The 25,818-nt window shown below is 37.8% G+C and overlaps 2 protein-coding genes across 2 annotated transcripts in view; both read right to left on the bottom strand.

Moving 5' to 3' along the window:
- LOC140171486 (uncharacterized) overlaps positions 1 to 25,818 on the bottom strand; it is a 67,290-nt gene that overhangs the window by 25,589 nt on the left and 15,883 nt on the right. The gene's annotated exons all lie outside the window — the stretch shown is intronic.
- Positions 11,991 to 13,643, bottom strand: LOC140171485 (zinc finger protein basonuclin-2-like). The gene has a single exon (XM_072194754.1). It carries the CDS (start codon positions 13,518 to 13,520, stop codon positions 12,111 to 12,113), a length of 1,410 nt encoding a protein of 469 aa, XP_072050855.1. The 5' UTR covers positions 13,521 to 13,643; the 3' UTR covers positions 11,991 to 12,110.

Here is a 25,818-nt window from a genome sequence, read left to right on the forward strand (position 1 = left end):
GTTAAGGTGACGAGCGCGGGCCGGGTATTTTCTGTCCTTTTCAGGGAGGTACGAGCACTCGCTTAAGAAATGCGCATGGTCATGCCGACCAGCTTGCTCACACAGAGGGCAGGATTTACCAAATGATTTCTTAGCTTTCAATTTAGGCATCGGTCTACGCTGACTAGTGCGCATGCTGCGAGCAGCATCGTTTGAGCTCAGCTCATCCAGGAGCGAATCCAGAGCTTGAGAAATTTCGGCTTTGATAGAAGCCAAGGTGCGGGATCTTAGCTCTGTACCGTGCCGCTGCTTTACTAATCGGGGCAGCTCAGGGTTTATAAGACGCAACCACGTTAACACTACAAAGTTTTCGAGTGTAGGCGTAATCTCCTCATCTTCATCGATGACTTGGTCATGGTGACTGATGCCGCCTCCTTCACGCATGAGGTTGTCTTCGGTGAATGCTACTAGACGCTGGTACAAGTCCTCTGGCCGTTCAGAAGGGCCAAGGGTAATATTGTTGAACTCTAGGAAGTGGCCACCTGTTGTTTGGAAGCCAAAATGGAGACGGATGGCTTGCCATATCTTATTCAGGCTGGTGCAGTTTTTGAGTATTGTATTTCTTGAGATAATTGGACAATAGTTGGCTATTTGTCCAAGCATAAGCTCCAATGCAGCATTTTTCTGGACTGCTGTTTTCCTTTGGGCTTCCTGTATGTCCTCACCATCGTTAGTGAGACCTCGAAGAGGGGAAGTTTTTGACTTTTGCCCCATACCGCTCCTTCAACCAAGTAGGGAGAAAAGCTTGGGTCTAATGACAGTGTATACTGGAGGTTATGTTTCCAGCTTTCAAATGAGTTTATTGTTTCGCTCTTTGTTAGAGGCCATTGCTTCGGCGCACGATGTGTTGTGGCCATTGCTGATTGTTTTTACACTCGTGTATGTGAACCAGAATAAAAGCTAATATGCAGCCTTGCAGGCTTAAGCTTACTGTTTTAAGCTTACTGGTCGCTCACAGTCTTGTGAAAGATCACACAATTAGGGTTCAAGATGACCACCAATTTCGGCCAGGAAGGTCAGCTGAGAGACTTCAGAGATGACTGGTTTTGAATCCAAGCTGTCACCACGCCAATAAAAGGATTAGGGATTAATCTAATGTGATAATCACAACCAGGCACATGTAGCTTCCACGAGTGCAGAGACAGAGAGAGAGAGCCCCTCCAGGCTCAGTGCACCTTAAGGGCACACAACTATGAATCAACTGGCGTTGACGCAATCGCCCCAAGTGCTTTATGCTCACAAAATCGCTGGCCGGGGCAGCGATACCCCTGTGGCTACTGCAAGGGTCTAAGGTTCGAATCACTGGAGTACCAAGTGACTTCTTTGTTCATCTTCTCTCCTTTTTCGTTTCTTCTTCAACTCCCGATAGCAAAAAGCAGTGTTCAGTGTTAGGATTAAAAGGAAAGGTGTTCAAGTGGACTTACCTTGTCATCTTAGAAGTATAATAGACAAATTGGCTAGTGACATTGGGCTATTCCAGTTAAAAACCATACACCCTCTATAGAAGACATGACCTTAATCTCCCACATAGGGAGTGTGAATTTCAAATAGGGTTACCTGAATAGGTGATTTCATTTGAAATCTACATCCCCTGTGTGGGAGATTAAGGTCATGTCTACCACAGGGGGTGTATGCATTTTACTGGAATAGCCTTTAGTCAACAGGGTGTTGGACAAGATTTAAAATTGTAAATTCTCACAGCAGCTTCGGGTCCCACACCTCTTCTTTTTGTATTCACACAACAAATACTGTAAAAGTCAATATTTTCGCGAGAAGATATTTTCGCGATTTTGAACATTTTGTCAATTGCGCGAGAATTAAATTTCGCGGTTTTGATATTGATACAATAGAAACCTAATGCTTTTGGTTATTTTCATGAGTTGTTATTTTCATGAGTTTATGTCCACTGCATGAAATTGCGAAAAATAAAAACCTCATGAAAATTTCTACTTTTACAGTAGTTGCCATGGTTACTGAGAAAGTCACTTGTTTTGTTTTCATTCAATAGTATATTTATTGACATCATATGTCACATTTATTTAATATAGAAACTTACTATTACATGATTAACTTTTTTATACCTACATTTATAAATCTATATAAAGTGTTTAAATACTGTCACATTTCATAAAAATTTCAGTTACATATAATTATATTCTATTTGAATATAATTCAAATTTATACAGTTCTTACATGTCTTTAATTAAAAGAAATGTAGATACAAATGGCAGGAATGGAGTTGCAAGGAAATTAGGAGCACATGTCACTACATGAAAGCATTATGTGACCAGCCAATAAAAATGAAAAAGGAAAGAAAGAGTAAATACATAATATTTCATTGAAATAAGCACTGCTAATGTCTGGACTACCAGTAGCACTCTTTAATGCAGCAAATATTATGCTACAGGGTGTCCCAAAAAAAGAGGCCCCTCATTGCACCCTCCTTTTCTCCTATTTCTGAAAAGTTGATCAAATATATTTTGGTATGTAAAGAAACCTTAAGTCGTTAGCCTTAAGGGGGTACTACACCCCTGTGGTAAATTTGTGACTATTTTTGAATTTTTCTCAAAAATTAATAACACACTGGTAACAAAAGTTGTGTATGTTATTGGGGCAAGGAATCCAATTACTACACTGAAATATCAGTGACCCAAGACAAGCGGTTCAGTAGATATGATAGGAAATGAGGTACATCCTAGCCGTACCTCATTTTCTATCACAAGTATCGAACCGCTTGTCTTGGGTCACTGAAATTCCAGTGTAGTTGGATTCCTTGCCCCTATAATATAAAGAAATGTACCCGTTTTTCACTCTGTCCACGGAGAAGGTTTGCCTACTTCAAAGATTGAAAAGGAGTACACATACCATGCATGAATATCAAACATTCCTCAATGATAACTTTATAAAATAACCTTATCAATGGAATGGGCTTTACCGGTGGGTTTTTGGGCAATGGATTTTGTTAATAGTGTCATTAATGTGTGGGTAAAATGGATGCTTCTTTTGCTTTACTTGCAATTACTTATTTTTGCTTGGTTATTTATGCCTTGTTGTTTTATCATGTTTAATACTTTATTGTTTCTTGCTTCTTTTTTTTTTTTTACAACATAAGTCATTTCTCTTTTTAGGATAAAAGGTAGCCATAAAAGGCTGTTTGGTTTGTCTTTGGTTCTTCTGAAGTGAGTTTACTGTGCTGCTGTACCTAGTTGCCTCCTTGGTGAATACAGGTTTCAGCCCTGGTCCTCATTGCATCAATTTGCGTTGTGTACCATCCATGTGCGCCTGATACTTGCGAATGCATTCAGTAATACGTTTGCGAAGATCTTGGATTTTGCCACAAAGGAAAAAAAATCAATTGGTTTGAGGTCTGGTGATCGTGCAAGCCACTCCACAGCATGAGCCATCCCAACCACTCTGTTAGCTATCCGTGGACAGAGTGAAAAACGGGTACTTTTATTCAAAAGGGCATATCTTCAAAAGTTGTGAGTCGATTGAAATACTTTTTTTGGTTTATTAAAGCTAACGATTAACGGTTTCTTTACATACCAAAATATATTTAATCAACTTTTCAGAAATAGGAAAAAAGAGGGCGCAATGAGGGGCCTCTTTTTTTGGGACACCCTGTATTACATTTTAATTTTGACTTTGAAAAAAAAAAATGCAAATTGCAATAGTGTAATTTTTCTGTTACATTCGATACATCTTTAATAATACTGTGATGAGCTCGTAATAGGCAAGAATTATTTGTTTTTTTGTTACTTTGCACTTTAACAAAGTCCCAACTTACGCCTGCGTAAATTCTCAAAAGCACTCAACAATCATGCAATTGGCACCGCTCTGTGTACGCTATTCTATATATCAATCCATGATGTTACAAGTCCTGCCTATTGCAAGCTGATCAGAGCACAAGACATCATTAATACTGGTTGGTTTTTTCTTCTTTTTTAAATTTGAATACATTCACTTTCGAAAGTTGGTAATTATAAGCAAAGAAAATAACATGCAAAAATAATATAGATCTGGCTGGTACATAGTCTCCTTAGCTACCAGTTTGGTTCCGTTCACTTCCACACCAACCGTTTGCCAAATTTAATGTATAACAGCATTTCTGATCAGCTTTCCACATGACACTGCATGAAGTTTGATCTAGGAACTTTGACTTTGATACTAAAAATAGCATGAACAGAGGTGGGGTACGGGGTCTATGTTAAATAATCACTACATGTCACTGATGGTCTTGACTCGTGAATATTAAGTAGCCAATTAACACATTGAAAGTTTGAAGCTGTGCTTGATGACGTTGTGGAAAAAGATTTTAGCCTATCAAAAGGGGCAATCTTCACAAAGGACAGTCTTCACAAAGGGCAGTCTTCAGTGAATGGCTCCTTTCAGAGCCATCAGTAAGCAAGGGCAGCCTACATGTCCCATACTTAGGTACTTTGTTCTGAAGAAGTCAGAGCTATACTCCTGACGAAAACTTGACAGTTCTAAACTTGTTTGATGGTGGACCCACTAAAAACTTACTAATTGTTATGAACTCCCATTGTAAAAGCCTAAAATTACGGGCTCATTTGTTATCATTGGCAGAATGTTTGTGTGGAGTGAGCATAATCAAACTGGACCAGTGGAGACTAGCTGGTACACAGAGATTCATCAATACTGTTAACGATGATTGACGATATCACTTTCAATTTTTGCAACTCGGAAAAGCGACATGGTTTTGCAACACAGTAGCTATCAATCAAACAGTTCAACAATCTTGAATCAGAAGAATATAATGATTATGTGTGAGAATCACTTTCCTGCAAAAGCGACCAACTAATAAATTCAGCTCAGACTGTCTATTATTTACATACAATTACAATCAACCAACAGCTACATTTGAGAGTAAAATGTTATGTTTCTTTGTCCTTGATTTTGCAATTAAAACCTGTTCTCATCCATCCTTTTGTTAAGAGTCAAGACCAAAAGAAAAAAAATATTGTACAAGTTCTTGCTAAAAATGGTGCACTAAGACCACTAGCCTTCAGGTGGACATAACCTGCTCTGGCTCCAATCCAAGCCCGTATACGAGACTTGCAAAATTCTGAAGCGCTCCTTTGTTTGGCTTTCTCAATTATATGACATCAAAATCAAGTGATACAAGTTACAAATTATGTACTGGATAAGTTTCAACATAAAGTACAACTGTGAAATCATGCTTTGTGTTGCAAAATGCTACTAACTATATCACTACAGCACTACAGTGGTGTAGCCAGGTGTTCAGAACAGGAGGGTGGCTCAAACTTGTGAATCCACCTACAAAAAATTCACTCTCCTTTAACTTCAGCCGATTTCAGTGACGTATCATCCACCAAATTTCAGATGAGTTTACTATGCATACAGAAATGTGCAATGTTAATTAAGTTACTTTTGGACTGTAAAAACAGGCCAAAAATACATGGGAAATTTTAGCCAATTTTTTTTAATGTGGACTGTTGCACACAGCCCGAGGTCATTGTGCACTGTTGACCTGCGATGTATTGACGGACCATTACGACTGGCTACAGCCCCCTAGTCCCCCACTGGCTACGTCACAGCAGCACTATGCAAAATGTTGTAAAATGTAAGAAAACATTTCTTCTACAATGTAAATAAAAGTAAATCACCTCTGAACTTACTCTAAAATATAAAGTAATGTATGCATAAATTTGGATCAATTAGCATAAATATATAACATAAAAAGAGTTCAAATTTACATAATACGTCTACGTAATAATATTAAAAGCATTTATTGGTACACATGTATCTACTGTTAAAATTAAAGCTTTGAAGAACAATTAAATCAATTGGCAAATGTATAAATTAAAATTCCGCTTCCATACACATTACAAAATATTTGATATTTTGAGTGGATACTATGCCGTTACCAGTTCAATCTGATGATAATAGAAAATGGCCGCCCAACTTATATAAAGTTACATCAATAAAATAGATCATTGCAATTGTGATCACAGCATGGGTTGAAGGAAGACATTCAAAATTATAATCCCATGTAATTATGTATACAATTATTTGCGCAAAACGTTTAATCTCAAAATCACCAATTGTACCGACTGTTTACAAGACATCCATGAAACTTTGAAGTTGTTAAAGAAGTTTGACTATAGCCAAAATAACAAATTCTCGATCATGAGAGGATGTACCTTCTGCGCCAGCGTACTTTTCATAGAATAACACGATCGCGCGACCTGCATGACCGAACCTTGACCTTGCCTAGCAACGACCGTGTGATTGGTCAATTCTCAAAAGCTGTGTTTGCGCCGTAAGCGCCGTTATTTGCGTAGTACGCTCGACGCAATTAACTGTGCGTACCCAAGTTGACTCTCATGATCGAGAATTAATTATTTTGGCTATAGATTGGCAGCTCACACCCTGACCCCCCCCCCCTCCCCTTACCATCAAAGTGCAGATTTTGGTATCAGGTGAAAGCTCACCTTTTTCCATAACCTCATTGAAATTTTAAGCCTGGAATATGTTTTGATTTGGTGATATGCACAAAAACATGGTAGTTAATTGATTACCATCCCAAAAGTTGTATACTATTTGAACCCACAACCTTTGGCACTTGTGTCAACGGCGCTGCCCGACTGTAAGGCTGTTGTGCGATCTGTCTCGATGTACTTCCCCCCAAACCCACGTGCTATGGCTGGAAGCATATTTTTTTAATGACTCTCACTTTTTGGTTTCAATTTGTTGTCCTTTTATTGGCATCATTGAATTGCTTTGGTATGTTTATACATGTAGCTATTAAATATATCAAACTAAATTAAAATATTTCAGTAGACAAGTATACTCTACTTTTAAGTAAATGAATGGCAAAATTTGGCTGCACTAGTTAACTTAAGATTGGAATGGCAAATTAAAGAAATTCTATTCTACACACCATAAAATGAGCAGATTGCTCAAAGTTTACAGATACTATAAAAGTGATAATTTTGCATACAGTTAATTTGCGCGATTTAGAATGAGAGAGACATTTAGGAATTTATCATATTCACAATTTTGCAAGGTATAAATTTTGCCGTTAGAACTCCATTCGCGAGATATGCAAAAATAAAACCCTCATGAAAATTACCACTTATACAGTATACAACAATGTAACATGTGACCATCCACAACAATGACTGCATAGACCTTTTTAGCAGCCGATTCAAAATCTTTTGAAATTAATTCAAAAGATGCTGTCTGATGCGGTTAAATTTTGAAATGTACAATTATGTAATATATCACGTCCACAAAAAAATTATGGCATAGGCCTACACCTTTTAGAAGGCTGTTCAGGAATTTGTAGAAATTGGTTCAGAAAGATGTTGCCTGCGGTAAAATTTTGAGTCTTACAACAATGTAATATGGGACTCTCCACAACAATGACAACATACCCCTTTTTAGCACTGCTGATCAGAAATCTTTGGATATTAATTCAGAAAGATGCTGTCTGATGCAGTTAAATTTTGAGATGTACAATTATGTATTTTAATATGACCATCCACAAAAAAATTATGGCATAGGCCTAGACCTTTCAGCTGATTTGGAATTTGTGGAAATTGGTTCAGAAAGATGTTGTCTGCGGTATAATTTTGAGTTGTACAACAATGTAATATATGGTACTCTCCACAACTATGAGAACATACCCCTTTTTAGCACTGCTGATCAGAAATCTTTGGATATTAATTCAGAAAGATGCTGTCTGATGCAGTTAAATTTTGAGATGTACAATTATGTATTTTAATATGACCATCCACAAAAAAATTAGGCCTAGACCTTTCAGCTGATTTGGAATTTGTGGAAATTGGTTCAGAAAGATGTTGTCTGCGGTATAATTTTGAGTTGTACAACAATGTAATATATGGTACTCTCCACAACTATGAGAACAGACACCTTTTTAGCACTGCTGATCAGAAATCTTTTGGAAAAAAATATCGCATGTGGTAAGTTTTGAGATGTACATTGTATGACCATCCACAAAAATGACAGCATACGCCTAGTCCTTTCTAGCAGCCAATAGAAAATATTTGGAATTAGTTCAGTAGGATGCTGTTTGCAGTTAAGATGAGATGTACAACAATGTAACAATCAACGCAATGACAACATACACCTTCAGAAAGATATCCTCTGCGGGAAGTTTTTGAGATGTACAACATCATGTGACCATCCACAACAATGACAATATACAACTTTTCAGCTGATTGCCATTGAAATATTCGGAAATTGGTTATTCTTTGGTTCACCATAAGTTCGGTAGTGACGTCAATGCTTTTCTGTGGTTGTCCTGCAAGCTTGCTGACAAGCTATGACAAACTGCTTTTGTACGTGTGCTCTGCACTATTTAACTTTACGCATGCGATTTGATACTACGACCAGCGAAATATGCACTTACGTCACTACTGAACTTGAGACAAACCAATGTATAGAAAGATCTTGCCTGCGGTACACAAAAACACCACAACCAATCACACACAGTGTGTTCGATGAGCATTGCCTGTGTAGTCTAATACGGACTAGAAATTAATAGGCTGGATATATTTTGATTATCGAGCATGACCAGTGTTTTTTGTAACAGTCCTCCTGAATGAGTCTATTCAGCAAGTTTCCAAGGAGAACTACATGTAAAGACTCCACCATGGATTTGAGTCACTCATAACTTAAGACTGCTATGTTTCATGTTTGTGTGTCACAGATGGAGAGGAAAATACAGCGTTTTCTATTGGAGTAAAAAGCCGGCTTTTATCCGGTTTGTTGATTACAAATTACCGGTAGAAAATGCCGTCCTCCGGTATTTGACCGTGAATGCCGGCTAAATTTTCTCCGCTTTTTCGCCGGCATTTATCCTTCTAAAACTAGGACTTTTTCCGGAGAGGAGAGCCGGCTTTTGTCAATGGAAAACCACAGCCTCTGTATTCCGGTTTGCACAGGAAGTGATCATGCATTGCATGATGACCTACAACCGGCAAATATGCAAATGACATCAGCAGCATCGGGTATTTACCCGGTATTTAGCGCAGAAGAAAATTACGGTGATATGATGGTCTATTTGACCTCATGAGAAGTACCAATTGGCAAGGTTGCAATTTCATCCGCTTTGGTGGTTGGTGCTTACAAAAGTCTACATGTAACTATTCAAAATCACTCTCCTACATTGTGCAATTATCTCTCCTTCGATGTGATTTTAAATTGATGGCTAGCAGCACCAAGGCCTATGAATCACAACCTCTTCAGATTGTACATGTACAACCAAATTACTCTACAAGGCAAAACAACATGCAGTATACAATATTACATAATTTCCTGTCAGAATAATTTGCATCTTCATTCATGTACAAGTTGTATGCATTTGTCATGGTTATAATTTCACATATTTGTGACAAAGTCTTGTTCAAGGAAACATATAGCATTCAAACAATGCCACATGAAGTCCTTGTTAAACTCTCCATCAGCAATTTCTTTGGTTCAAACAAGACATTTTCACTATCTTTGATACCAAGTTCAACTTGGCAAACTTGTTTGGCGAATGCTATACACTTACCTGTCAACTTCTTGAAAGATCGACTTAGTACTTTGGCCTCTGAGAACTGACACAATTTGATCCCATAAAAAGTGGGGTGCTCTGATTCAAGCGGTGTTCAGAGGCTGTGATAACTCGATCTTTCTAAATGATTTGATTTCACTATACAATTGAAACACAGGTATAAAATTTATACCAATTTGGATTCTGAATATTCCAGTTCTGACAGCAACTACCAGTACCAGTATTCAACCTTTGGGTTGACCGTCGATGCTGCTTCAATGCTTATAATTGATGAACTATCAACTAATTAAACGGAATTAATGCTAAATTTATATTGGTCAATATCAATACAGGCAAAGATTCATATGTTAACAATCATAATGAACAATAGTCAATTAATTGAATGCATCAAAATATAAGGATCAACCAAGCATCGATGCTCAATCGAAAAATTGAACTAATTTGTTTCTATTCCCTTACACCCATTTCAGTGTTCTCTCTCAGTATACTGTCACAAGAAATTGGGTAAAAATAAATGAATGTGGTATCTGTGCATGGGGTTTGTAAGGCTTTTCACAATGTTATCCAATATATTATGTCCCCATACTGTAAAGATTCACCTAATGGCGCTTATGGACTCCTCTGCCATAGGGTAAATTTAACGTACAATGAGAGCTCCTTCCTCTGAAAATCCCAACAAGAATTAATTAATAATTATTTGCTGTTGGGATTTTTACAGTAGGGCACTTTCAGTTTCTACATATATAAAATTCTGGTAAATGTAAAGGTACCCATAAGAACCACTTTAGGCGAATCTTTACGGTATTTATACTAATATCCTGACTGAAAACATTGTTTTGAAATGATTTACTTACAGTAAAACTTTTATTTGAATGAACACAGCTGCCAACAACTGTACGTGATTTGACCGTGATCGTATGTCATGTATTTCAAAGTACAATGCGAACGCACAACTGTGGATACAATAATGAAAATACTAACCAATCATGTGTGAGTTGGCGTGGTTGGATTCACTTCTGCGTTACGCACATGCGGGCGTTCATCACACGAGTGTAAATGGAGAATAGTCATGCTGTTGACAGCTGTGTTCATTCAAATGAAATTTCTACTGTAGTATTTAAGATTCCTGGCAAATTAGTATATCAAATATGGTACTATGTTATAATTGAAGACCGAATTAAAAAGACTAGTTTGTATCCGACGTCAGGGCAAAGCCGCAATGTGATTGGTTGCTGACCTGCACATTACAGCATTTTTAGTCTGGTTGTCAGGACGTCATACGCAAACTAGTCTTTTTAATTCGGCTTTCAATTATAGATGCTGTTATTCTCCCTTTCTTTGGTAACATTACAGATCACCTTCATTCTAATCAAGTTTGGTTTCAGTGCAGTGGCGTATCCAGGCCTGTTGTAAGGGTACGTGACCAGGGTGTATAATCAAGAGTTAAAACACACTGCTACATGTATTCTGCCATGAAAATATTGAGCCTTTTTTGCCAGGAGACAAGTTTCAGCTTGAAAGTAGCTTTTGAAAAAGGCTAACTGTAATCTTATTTCAACTGGTAGGTAAATAGAGCCTAGACCCTGTTTATTTTTCCCCTTGTTCATATTGCCAAATAGCACCCAGCTAATGAGTGTCTGTGTCCCTAGAGACTGCGCTCTATTATCATTTTACCTTTTTACAGTGAAAAGTTATTTTCCCTACTTGTGCTCGGTAAATTGCATCAAGTACTTCACAATAATATTAGATTGGGACGGTTTGTAGTTATCCACCATTTGGCATTATGCAAAAATAATCTATGCATCTTGATAACTCCTATGCAGATTTGGGTTCTGACTATGCCTGTTCCTACTACGCACCGATGAAAACATCATCTCACAACCCGGCACGGTACACCTGTGCATTTCACGTATGTGTACATTCTTGTAATGTGTGCGTAGCGTATCTTTCGTGCTGTACGATTTCATGCATATGTCGCAAGTAAGCCCACCTTGTGCTTTTCTGGGCCCTGTCCACAGGTCAATTAAATTGAGTTTTGACGAAGCGTGGTTTGGTGGTACAAGCGTTGGGCTTTCATACGGTAAACAATGACGTGCATTAGATTCAACTTTGACTATAGCGCCCTCTGCGGGTGGTGGTGATAAGTTGTCATCCAATTGTACAGGTGATGGTGGGCTTTTGTCACAGGTAAGCCCCCTTTGCATTTTTCTAGGGCCTGCCAACACATCAATCAAATTGAGTTTTGAAGCAGCATGGTTTGGTGGTACTAGCGTTGGGCTTTCATACGGTATACGTGCACTAGATTCAACTTTGACTATAGCGCCCTCTGGAGGTGGCGGTGACAAGCTATCATGTATTTGTACAGGTGATGATGGACTTTTAATCGGAGTGACATCGCTAGATGGAAGACTGATGGATTTATTTGAGTTCTGGTCCATTTCAATTTTAATTTTCACCGGATCATGTGTATCTGAACCAGATGTATCGCTGCCTGTTAGTGGTCTCATTTCGAATTTGAATCCAACCTCTGTCTGGGGTTGCTTTCTAGTGATTCATGGTCAGAATCTGCATGATTTATATTGTTATTCATATTCACCTTACGATGTAAGTTAATATTGTTGCTATGTCGGTCACGGCTACGTCTGGACGGAAATGCCGCATGGCACCCTTCCACCGTACAGGTGTGCATCATCCGCAAATGAACATTCTGATAATGAACTCTGACCCCTTGTCGACTTTGAAATGACTTCTGACATAAGATGCAAGTTGGGAAACCATCCAAAGTAAAGAAGCAATTTTCTGCACTGAGACCCATTTGGTCCACTGCAGGGCTAAATCCCACCAACTCTGGGGGCACACTTTGATGGTGATTATCTGATGGATTGTCAGTGTTTCTAGATTTCAAATGAAAACCATTGTCATGGTTACGATCAGAGTTGTCAGCATGAGAATCAGGTTCATCAACTTGCGCAACTACACTAGCAACAAGTTCTGATTTACTTGTAGAAGTCTTGATAACACTTGATTCTGATAACTCTTTTATGTCTTGTTGGTTACAAACTGCCGAATTTGTATCTTTAATAACACCATTGTTTTCTTCCTGTCCATTTTCAAGTGAATTCTGTTCAACAATTTTGTTCTCTAACATTTTTGGCGACAAACTATTTTCAGCTGCACTTGCATCCATTTCAGTATGAGATTCATCAACATCACTGTGCTTATGAACTTTGACCTCTTCGTCATCCACAGCCAGGCATCTGACGGGTGTATTACTTTTACGTTTCTGAGTACGGGTATTTTGTGTACAAGAATCCGTTACAGTTAGTCGAGCAGCCAGCAGTGATTTGGTTGGAAGTGGGTCTTTATCATCAGTTTGGTCCATTATCAAGGGATCATCTTTGGAATGGCGTTTAGACAAATTGACAACACTAGCATCATAATCCATGTTTTCTTGTATCGGATCATCTGCATGCGTGTAACTTCTTGATATCTCACTGTCATTCAGTTGCGCTGCATTGTCATTTTCCTGTGCCGTGTCACTCTCATATGAAACATCCCTCCATTGGGTTGAAGTTTCCGGTAATTCATCACTAGAAAAAGATCTTTGCCTGTGATGCCCAGTTGGCTCTTCATCTGTTGCGTCAACCATTCGATGAATCTTTGGGTTAGGATTAGCACTATGTCGATTACGACTTCGTAATGAACTAAATACCATGTTGCAACCATCAACCTTACATTTATATGTGACTTTTAGGTGCACTGCACTATAATGAATCTTCCATGTTCCTTTATCGTAAAACCATTTACTACACACGTTGCATAGCACACGTTTTCTACTGGCGGATATGGTGAATGCCGATTTGGTACGTCTGCGCGATAATACTGATTTATGCGAGCTTTTGTGGGCTGACATGGACGAACGTTTTCGTATACGAGGAATAGAAGTCTGAATGTGATTCACATGGCTGTCGGATGGCACTAACGAGGAGAAATTTCAAGGGTGGAATTGATTGTTGGCTCAGCACCAGCCTTCAAAACTGCCCGCTCTAAATTGGCTAGGTGTATACTTGGTACAGCTACATTTTCAGTTTTGGGCAAATTGTGTTTTCTACGCTTAGCTCTAGAATTCTCTAATATTTCAGATTGATGAGTTACTGCGAGTATGTCTGTTGAGAGTTGTGATGGTGTTGAATTGGAAGGCACAGGTGGGGATAAATTTGATATGTGACTTTGGTTATACGCTCCTTCATCTCTGTTGATAGCACACTGCAGGTATTTACATCACTTGTTAGAGAGAAGGTCTCTTGACATCGAGTTCTGTTCATTCGTTCAATAAACGCTCTGATGTTAGACTCAGTTTTTGCTTGGGATGAGTTTGTATTTCTCTGGCTTTGTAAATCTTGAATCATTGTCTCTGCTAAGGAGCGAGTTTCTCCAAATCGTATAAACTGGTTGAAAATAGCGCCCTCTTCTGATTCCAAGACACAAATCCAGCGATTCAAAACCTTGCCATCTGAGCCCTGTATAAGAGAAAATATGAAAGCATACAAAACAAGTGAAGTTAGTACAGGTACTCGTATCATTGCCTATCAAATCCATGGATTTTCCCAGCTTGGTGCATTCTTGATTTCAATGAAGTCAACAAAATATAGGATAATGAGTGTTCAAATAGCCAAAACTTTCAATAGTCATAGGTCTGAAATCGATGGGGCCTCATCAATTTTACAAGAAAGTTTTTGAAAGTTTGAATGTTACACTGGTCCACAAATTTGTGACACTTTCTAAGACTACAGACTTGCAAATTAACAACAGGTAATAAATACCAAAGATCAAGTAAGGATAGATGTTGGGGTTAGCATTAATGCTCTGCATGGAAAGTGTCAAGTTCTTCTTGATTACTTTGGTATCCCGTCTGATGCTGCAATCATACTAAAAATCTAATTCAGAGAAAAATAAGTTGAGGGCCACATTCTACACATAGCAAATTGTTGTTGATAGGAAATTAAATAACTTGTCCGTTACCATACAGGCACTTATTCCAATTATTCTATTCACCAAAAACATGTAGCAAAATTAACCCCTACAAATGAAGGCAACACCCCCACATTCATTACATATTGACTTTTATAGATTTTTGTTTTTTAATGATTTACTTGATTTTTCTGATGGGTCTTAGATTTCTGTTTGAGCCCTCTATAATGTGTACTATTGTGAACTCAATTTTGCACCAATGCTTTTTTAATTTGAACCCAACAATGGAATCCTAACCATAACCAGAAATCCTTAATCTAATTGTACAATTGGGAGCCTAATAACACATTTCTAAAATAATAATTCAGAATGTAATCATATATTGGTTGTTGAGTTCCCCCTCATCAGAGATGAACACCAAACCCCACCACCATGATGGGTGTCAATCCTGGGGGACAGGGGGATGTGTTCCCCACCTTTCGGCAAAATGGCCTATTTTTTTGTTCTTTTTAGCCACTTTTTGACAATTCAGGCTGATCCTCCCCCAATATTTCAGGCCGGATTGGTGCTAATGCCCACCACATGTATAAATTGCAAGCGCTTTTAAATTATATACAGCCAAAGTTATTATGACCAAAATTCTATGAGGCCTACATGTAATGTTCATTTATACAAACACACTTCCAGCATGCACAAACTCACCCCAACATGCACATGAAAAACAAACACTATGTTAAAAAAACATCTTGTAATAATGTTCTCAACACTCACTCAGGGGTGGACCCATACCATACAAGGATGTGCACCAGACATCGGTCGCATTTTTGATCATTAAGTTTATAATGACCCTATTTTTAAGCTAATTTTGCCTCACTGTAGCTAAAGTTTTCACAAATTTGCCACAAATTTGGGGAAAATATGTAAAACCTCTGCATTTTACATTATGCAATCATTTTATTGCATATAACAAGAATTTAAGAAAAATATTAAGAACTGGGTGACACAGATTCTATAATTAAACAAAACTGATCACTAAAGCAATTGATCTTTGTAGTGATAGGTAGGCCTACAGGTACTTTAAAATGATTAACCTGATTAGGACTATAACTCATACATTAACCACTACTAACTTACTTCTAGGAAGTGTTGTTAAAATAGTCTTGTCATGATGTACATCACTATGACAGCCATGATAAACACAGACACTACAAGGAACATGACTTAAGCTTGGAGGTGACAGGCATGAATGTATGACCAGCATTTAAAGGAGCATGCAAAGATTACATGGTTTCTGAAGCTTTACTATTTTCCACATCATTTACATATTTTTTCAGTGGTTGCCCAGAGTTTCTCTCCCTTGTATTTTAATCTGGCAATCTGGTGAGAGATCATTTGATATTTGATCGAAATCAGTGACAAGGTGGTAACAGGAAAGTAGGCAAATAGGCCTCACACACACACTAAACATGGTCATTAGGTGACAGGGATATTCCCAAAAGATACTATGGGCAGGCACCAGGCCCGAACGCAGGGGGGTGAGGGGGGGCAAAAAGTATACAAAAATCACACAAAAAAATCAGGTTTTTTTAATGCTTTTTGGTCAAAAAGGTCAAAATTTTGGGAAGAAAGTCCACTTTTCACAAAATTGCCCCCGCCCCCTCTTGGAAAAAAGTCCACATCTTCAAAATCAGCAACCCCCCCCAAAAAAAAATCCTGCGTACGGGCCTGGCAGGCACTATGGTTGCAAGTCTCTTGTTTGAGTGTTCCCTTGCATCTCTAGTACTAATGTCTACATAATTAGAAAACTTTCATGAGTAAACCTACATGTACAACTAGCTCTAGTTCCTTGGTGGGTAGTGTGCGCAAAGTGGCCTTAGAGTGTACACCTTCAGACCGGGCTTCAGACATGACTGTGGTAAAACCTTTAGAGCCAGGGAGGGTTTGTCACATCAGCAAAAGAGGTTTTTATTTTCCAAATCCCACTGAAGATTATCTACTTAAAAGATTGGTATCCTCCTGTACCATCACTTTGTAATTCACTCCAACTACCTCAATGGACACCGACACCCATTTTAACAAAAGAAATACCTCCATGAAAGGGCCACCATCAAAACTTAGGGGTGGAGGGCATGTGAAACCTCATGACTGCAATTTTACTCTCAGTGTTTGATCTTGGAATGTTTGCTTCTCTTTAGCCAAATTTTAGTCTATAATTATTTATACACCTCCCTCCCAATTTTGACAATAAATACATAGATTAGCTAGTTATCTTGGCATCAATGGAAGGCGGGTCCATAACTATTCATAGATTGCTTAGCATAGTGCATTCAGTACACCAATTCCAAGGGGGATGACAAAAATACCTTGGTTCTCAGACAAGGGGCACTGTGAGCCAAGATTGGGATATCATTTATAGTACATTTACCCTTTAGCTAATGGGTGGGTTGTCTACTGCAATGCCACTTGCTAGTGATGATAGCAATCATTATCTTGATGAGCTGCAAAAAGTGCTGTCTAATTCTACCTGTCTATTGCTACGATCTCAACTATACCAATACTCTCATCTAGCATACACAAGTGAAGTAATCTGCACAGACCCTGCATCATTGAAACATCTACCTGGACATGTAGGGATGATGAGGTTAAATTCAAATTTAGGAATTGATATGAATGCATAGGTGCGAATAGGTTTATGATAAAGCTAGATTCAAGTTCAACAAATTTGAGCACCTAGTCAAATTTTAGCCTCAATTCTAACCCTAACCCTGAATCTTGAACCATGACCACTAAACCAGTATTACTATTAGACAGACTGGTTTGACACAGCTAGTGGTGGAACTGCGTCCCTAGGTTGAGGGTAGACTATATTTGAGGTAGGAAGGTTGGAATCATGCGGTAGGCCTACATTTCCATCACTTTTTCCTTTGGCCATTCACTGAACCAACACAGCAACCACATAAGATTTTAGTATTACTATTGCTTCTCTCCTGAGCATTTTGGTTCACCACATACCTCTGCATTACCCTCATAATTTGTTCTGTTTGCCAATTTCCAATAAATTCTACCTAACCATTATTCCTACAAATGACTACAGTTAACTTAAACATCTTCAATTTTTCTGATTTAAGATAAATTCAATCCTAAAGACTCCTCAATTCAAATAAATCTTGACAAAGTTGCAACAAAAGCAGTTTCTTCCATCTTTCTCTCAGTCTAATATTCACAGATTCATAGTATATACTAATTCTCAGTCCCAAAATGCTCTTTGAGTCAAAGTTTCAATCCAATTCAGATATAATCAGCTCATTGAATGATTCATCATATTTTTGTTCAAAAATATTAGGCTACAGTTCTCCATAATTGTCCTTGTTTTGCTTTAATATTGTTTAACTTATCTGTAATGGAGATGCAATATTTACAGACTCTGCGTTCTGTTGTACAGCTTCCATTGGTCTGTATATTTATATTGTTTTATCTTTTGTTATTAATTTTGAAAGAAAATAAATGCATTTGATTGATTGAATCTTGGCTTTAAGGTGTGCCCCAACATCTCTATTATATGAATCATCTGATACATCAAGTGACAAGGTCCTCTGATGACTAAAAATGGCAGCATAAGCTCTAGATATACTAAAACTAAATATCTACTGTGTCAAAATGATCAAACTGGGGTCATTTGGTGACAAAAATGGTTGGGGTCATTTAGTGACAAAAATGGCTGATTCTGGTTGATAACAATATAGTCAGAATAGCACTATGTACTATACTCATCACCATCTAATGTCACTGGCCAAAGTTCAATTTTAATACCATCATTTATGCACATCCAAAGTGACACCAAGCTACAGGGAGATTGTTTATTTTGTAAATAGACACTACAGAGATCATTGACTTGAGCATGTGAAGATGATGAGGCTGTGCTTTGTTGTCCAGGCACACACCGTAGTCGATAGGCACAACGTTGGCGGTTAAATGTCACATTTGACTCCTGTCTCTTTCCTGTCTGGTGAACAGTGCACTATTTCTGTACCGGTATCAAATTTCATGTTGTCATGGTTTAACAGTACACACTGGCAGTCCCTATGTTCACACATGACAATCCCTTGTGACACAGTTCATTATTTCCCAATATACTAGTGTGCTCATAGAGTGACTTCTGCATGCGATGGGTACAAAAACTCATACTTTACGACATGGGGTCAATACCTGATCTGTTACTGTGAATTGAGGTTATCTAACTATGCCATCAGGAATGATATTATCATAGCTGACAGTGAGTGCTAGCCCACTAAGAGCTTTATGCCCCTAGTAAAGTCACATTGACAACGGAACCAGGCAGCACAGTCTAACATGATTAAAGGGTCACTGCCTGATTCAATGAGGCTTATGTCAAGCTGAAAACAGACAATTTAGTGGCACATGAAATCTAGGACATCCAGACTCGCACTTTCATAGCCAACTTTTTCTCAATGGGTTGTGTCAATTTCATATATGTCACAAATCTGCAACCTTGATTATTAACTGCTGCATGCTGAACTGTGACTTGTCCCATTTCACCTGTACCAAACCTTGTACATGTAGGACATGATCCCAGGTGAGATGGGTTATTCTAAGATCAGGTTAATTAGGGTACTGTGTCTAAGAGTTGCCTCCCCTAAATGATGGTATAAACTGGTTTATGAGGAATCTTGGGCACTATGGTCAGTGACTTTGTGCAAAATACAAGGATCGTTATGTAATTGGATTACAGTGGTAGCAAAATTATATAAGCCTAGATCAAAACATTTTAAATGATAACAAAAACAAAACGTCATCACTATTGGGGATCAGTAAAAAAACAGTTTTATTGAAATCCCATTCACCAGTTTCTCCTATCACTTTCCAGGGATAAATGACAAAAATATCCAGGATCTTACATAGTTTCCACAAATTTCCCCATGATCGATGAGTTTATCAAGTTCTCAGAAAAGGTTTGAAGGAAGGTTAACAATCAAAGTTATTGTCAATTTTTCCTGTTATTTCCAGGCAAAGGGGACAAAATATGATCTAAGGGTAAGGCCTAAAAAATGTTTGATTGGCGTAATTCGACCGACCCTAAAAGTAGGTCAGACCCTGACCTTTTTTCTTTGAAAAAAAAAATTAATTGAATTTAAAAAAAAGAAGAAAAAAATTCCAAGGCCTTTATCAACCACAATTTATATCTTTAAAACTAAAAAAAATCCCTACCTTACTTACCCCAAGTTTTATTTATGTTACGCCAATCAAACAATTTTTTTAGGCCTAAGTACGCACCGATGGTTAGCATAAGTCATCCCATGGATGGGGGACACCACAGCTTACTACTAACTATTTGCAATTAGGTAAAGTACCAGCATCACCTGTTAATGAGGGCCAATCGATCCATGGAGTGTGACAGACGAAACTACTAGATGCACATACCAACTATTGTTACAGTCTTTCATGTAAACGCGAAGACACACAAATCTCTATCACATATTATGAAGGCATGCAATGCTGGTGTGATTGTCAGACATGTACAACCGAAAAATCGGCCCTCGTGAATATGCAAATACCGTATATTCATAGCATACAAAGTATGGGAACTTTGGCCGTATGAGAATAGTCTGCAGTAATGTGGGGACATCTCTTCCTTATCAGCAATTTTCTAAAAAAGTTTTCAAATGCTCATTGGTGTGCAGTCCACCCTAGCTTGTCCAAATATCACTATGGACCACAAAGGCCTCAACCCAATGGCATAGTTCAATAACCTCAATTAAACAATCATAGTGCAAAATTTGACCTCAAGTTGCAGAGTATGGTTTTTGTACCCAAATTTTCAAAGGTCATTCAATGAATGTACAAATGTGTTGGGGTTTAAGAAATGTGCCCTAATAGATTAGCATGATGTGAATCCTAGTGTATGAAACTCTCAGACAACATTTCTCCATCTGGTCAAGACAATTCACACTCTCTGCATCTAGGGTGTTACACCCCACATTGCACCTTTAAAGTATGAGTTGTGATAATGTTACCAGGATAAGGGGAATTATTGGGCCAACAGATGAGCGGCATTGGATATGTGTTTTCATTGGGGACTAGTCTGTCGTGTCTGTGTTTATCATGGCTGTCATAGTGATGCATACCATGCCATGGCAGAGAACATAATTATGCTATCCCACAATGCAACAGTATATGTGCTGCACATAGCAATGTATCCTCCATGCCCTCCAAATGAACTAATAAAAATAGCAGCAAGTTTAGTACAAAATATAAAGTTTTGGTCTATAGAGCTACAACACCACTTTTTATAGACAATTTTGTTCATAAAATGTAAATAATTTGCTCTGTACAGGTACTATATACTTGGAAAGCATTTTTTGTTCAAAATTTAGGTAACTTTTCCAAATTCTGGAAACTGACAACAGGCACTTCACTCAGATTTTTGAGGAAATGTTGAAAAGCACCCCTTCTCTAAACCATTTTTTCTGTGAAATTTGTGACCCATAGATGAACCTAAGAGCCTGATAATGCTGACCACATCCCTGTATCCACCTTTTCCTTTCCCCTGCCCCAGGGAGTTAAAAAAAAGACAAACATTTTGACTCAGTGCACTACTTCTAAAACCATTTAACAACTAGGGGACTTTGCAACTTTGCACACCCTAGACATTCCACAATTGACCTTCGCAGCCAGGATCAGCTTCCCGAGTTTCGTTCGGATTGCAACGAGACAAATTAGTCGAATGCCTTATAGATTGAGCTAACTTGACTGTTCCCGCATATCTCTCCCCAGGGCTCATTTATCCCCATCATCCCCCCAACATTATATCAATTGAGCTTGTAAACATGACTACTACAGCAAGTCTCTCCCTAATCTCTCCCCAAAGGCCTGATAGATTGAACTAACATAACTGCTACATCTCTCTCTGGGGCTCATTTAGATGTCAGTGTACTTATTCAAACCAATAACAGCAATGCATGATGGGATGCTGTGTATGTCTTCTTTGATGCATGTGGCTATTTTAATCATTTTCAATATACTCTTGGTTTCACCATACAAAGTCACCAAAATTTGTCATACATTGCCATTGTCATCCCCAGAATGCCTGAACAAATACTAGGCATGTTTGTACTCATTTCAATGCACTTTGCATGTAGAATTCAATTATGGTTGTGGTATTAGAAAATTATGCAATTTTTGTATAAAATATTACAAATTTTGTGTGGTGTTGAGTGCATCTGCCCCCAGCTTGGTGAAGGATAACAACACACAACATAACATCCACTTTGGTTTTCCCCTGGGGAGATTAATGTGACTTGGCTTTGAGCGGGCTAGCTAGGCAAAGAGGGAAGTCATGTTGTGGCGAGGAATCACTCCATGTTAGACTGATAACATCATACCTGCAAGCTAAGTTCATATCTAATGAGCTGTGACATATCGAGCAGCCAATTTGGAAAAAAATTGCACATAAATTTTACTTTTTTCTATGCACTAACTTTTACAGGTCTCAAGTCTGTTTTGATTTAAAATGTAATATTTGCAAAGTTTGAATTGAGCCATGTCATTTACTGAAGGAGTTCTACTTAAATATAAGTTGCCGTTTATTGCAATTATGAAATTATTAATAACATTCATGAAAGTATTATTTGCAAGTCAGGTGATAAAAATAATGTTGGAAATTATAGGCCAATTTCAGTCCTACCCATTGTGTCCAAGATTATTGAAAGGGCTGTATATAATCAATTATGAGTACTTAAATGATGCAAATATTCTCTCAAGTGCACAATCTGGTTTCCGTGCCAACCATTCAACGACTACAAACCTTCTTGATGTCCAAGATTTTGTTTTAAATAATATGGATAATGGATATGCTACAGGAATGATCTTTCTTGATTTAAAAAAGCGTTTGATGTGGTAAACCATGTAATACTTATTGATAAACTGAGCAGATATGGCATAAATGGCAATGAACTTTTTGGTTTAAATCTTACTTAAACAACAGATCTCAGGCTGTTAATGTAAATTCTACTCTTTCAAAATTTGAAGATATCAATATAGGTATTCCGCAGGGATCACTTTTAGGGCCATTGCTCTTTATAATATCTGTAAATTGTTTAGCATCCACTGTGGATTGCAAAATAGTCATGTACGCTGATGACACAACCTTGATTTGTAGAGCCAAGAATGAAGTAGATCTTCAAGCACATTTGCAATCAAACATGTGTAACGTAGCAAGGTGGTTAACAGCCAACAAACTCATTTTAAATGTAGATAAAACTAAATTAATGATCCTTGGTAACAATCATATCATAGATAAATTTAGTAATGTAAATCTTATATATAACAATTGTATTATTGAAAAGGTTGATGATTTCAAATATCTAGGTGTTAAGTTTGATTATAATATGTCATGGTCCTCTCACATTGATTATTTATCTAAAAATGTTTCAAAAAGAATTGGTATTATTAGGCGTTGTAGACATTTTCTTCCACATCACACTCTTGTTATGTTATCAAATGCTCTTGTAACTCCTAATTTTGATTATGCTAGTTCTGTGTGGTGTAGTTTTTCTCTTGAATATCAAAGAAGGCTTCAGGTTTTACAAAATAGTTTAGCTAGAACGATTCTATGTGCTGATATTAGGACGCCAGTAATAGACATGTTAAACTCACTAGGGTGGATCAAACTAAGTGACAGATGGAAAAATCATATGCTTATTCTTACATTTAAATGTTTTTAAAGAAATCTTAGTCCTTCATATTTATCATCTCAGTTTGAATTTGTTCATAATACTCATTCTCATGTACCCAGAAATCATTCATCTAATACATTGATTGTTCCAAAATACAACACTAATTCTGGATTGCGTACATTTCACGTCAGAGCTGCTCATATTTGGAACAGTTTATCACCAATGATTCGAACTGATATGGAAAATATGTCTTTGAGACAATTCAAAACAAATGTTCTCATTTCATGTTAAAATGTATATAGTCTATGAATTCCTAATTGTGATTGCATGTTTTTGTATATCTTATATTGTATCACTTTTGTGTACTATTATACTTTATATTATATTATGTTTTGTATTGACTGAGGGCCTGCTTGGAAAGCAGTGCTGGTCACTGAAGTTGTTACCCTCAATAAAGAAAGAATAAACTAAACTAACTAACTACAAGCCTACCCTGTCTCACTATGGACCACAATGACATCATACTAATGGCATAGTCAAATAACCTCAATTAAACAATCATGGTGCAAAATTTGACCTCAAGTTGCAGAGTATGAGTTTTTGTACCTTAATTTTCAAAGGTCATTCAATGAATGAACAAATGTTTTGGGGTTAAAGAACTGTGCCCTGGTAGATGAGCACATTGTGGATCCTAGTATATCAATCTCCTTTCTCTCTGTATCTCTTTCCCATTCTCTCTCTCATACACCCACCACACCCAGTGGTGTGCGCAGGTTTTCAAAAGTGAGGGTGGACAAAGGTCTCCGATCTCCCAACTGCTCAACATTTTTTGGCTCGCGTCGCTTGCTATAATTGATAGAACCATTACTTTTCCCCAACGCGACATGGTGCTTTTGCCCCAACTGACTGACAAACGTGGAGGGGCATTCCCTCCCTGCATTGCCCATGACACAGCACACACCCCCACATACCTCACACTTTGCAGTGTGTAGAAATTGCAGCATTTACAAACCAGGTGCTTCTTGGGGAGTTACATTTAAACTTAAAATGTTGTTATCATGGTTTAATATGACTGTACTTTTTAAATCTTGAAAGCCATCAATCAGGTGACATAGAAATTTAGACTAAAAATACATGCAGTAAGGTTTCAACAGTTACTAACTGAAAAACTTGCTAAGCTTTTTTGCCGATGTTGCTCCGACTTCATAATTGCGATGAAGTCAGAGCCACACCAAAACTGACAAAAGTGTAGTATTTTTTCTAGTTCAGCAACATACCTGTTGAAACTTTTCTGCATGTTTATATGGATTCAAGTAGTGGACTTTTCTTGAGGGAAAATCAACACTAAATGAACTTTTCTTGAGGAAATTATCACAAAACTTTTCATTGATGATGGTATCCACCAACTTCACAGATGTTTTGACGAACCAAATTAATTCCACTTCTAGGATTACTTGTTTGTTTGATAATGGGTCATGTCATGCATAGGAAAAACATAAATAAACTTAAGGTCCTGATTACAAAAGACTTCTTTTAAAAGTATAAACAAATTAGTCATGACCAACATAAAAAGCGAATGATGCTAAAAGGCCACTCCAGACAAGTCAAATGGATAACTCTTACTACTCCTAGCCTTTGTGTCTTGAAGAGGAAGACAATTCTTTATTCAATTTCAACTGCCATCAAGGCTACAGTTGGTCTTTTCTTCAGTTTGTCAAAACACAGATACTTAAAAACAATACAAACTTGGAGACACTCAATGGATCATTGACAAAACCATCAGCACAGTATGTAAGTTTTTTTATTTAAGAAATCTAATTTTTTTAAATCCTACTGATCTTGTTACTGCTAACACCTACCTGTACAATGTAGCCTCTTGCGTAGTCTTCCTTGCCCCATCCCAATCCACTGAGTATCTCATCAACCTCATCTTCTTGAAGCACGCTGAAGAGTCTATCCAAGACAATCTTGAGACGGATTGGTACTGCTTGTGTTCCATACAGCACCAGGCTGGCTATGTCAAAGACGAGATTCGGATGGACCACCTCCACTGATATGGATGGCAGAAGACTGGGCGTGGTCAGTTTATCCAGAGCTGTAGTTATGGAGATGAAATGCCTCAGCCAACGGAGGAAATTATACTGGGTGGTCATGCACAACTTTGCTACGCTACTGTATATACTAAAGATTTTCCATGTAATTATCATTAATTGAGGGTGCATCACAAGTGATTTCAAAGATCTAAAAGCTCCGGAACAAATTGCTCTTTTTGTGTTACATTGATTTAGAGAGCTTTATGACAAGTTGTCAGGAAATAATTATATAAGGAATGATACATTTTCTTGTTAGTAGCGATAAGAACTAAACTAGGAACTAAAATACTTTTAAGCTTATAGTGTGTGTACTCTCAAGCTGAGAGTAACACCATGTTTGATTTTGCAGTGGCAGATTCAAATCAGTGCGTCTACGCGTTTGCGTCGCCAGTATAGACCAATTGTGTATACGCCCCGCAGGATTAGGTTAGTGCACGTGTTTTGAATCTGTTAC

The sequence above is a fragment of the Amphiura filiformis genome, chromosome 15 (genome assembly GCF_039555335.1).
Source record: "Amphiura filiformis chromosome 15, Afil_fr2py, whole genome shotgun sequence".
Lineage (NCBI taxonomy): Eukaryota > Metazoa > Echinodermata > Ophiuroidea > Amphilepidida > Amphiuridae > Amphiura > Amphiura filiformis.

Coding starts and splice junctions, on each gene's coding strand:
- LOC140171485 (XM_072194754.1), bottom strand. CDS start 13,520: ATGTCAGCCCACAAAAGCTCGCATAAATCAGTATTATCGCGCAGACGT.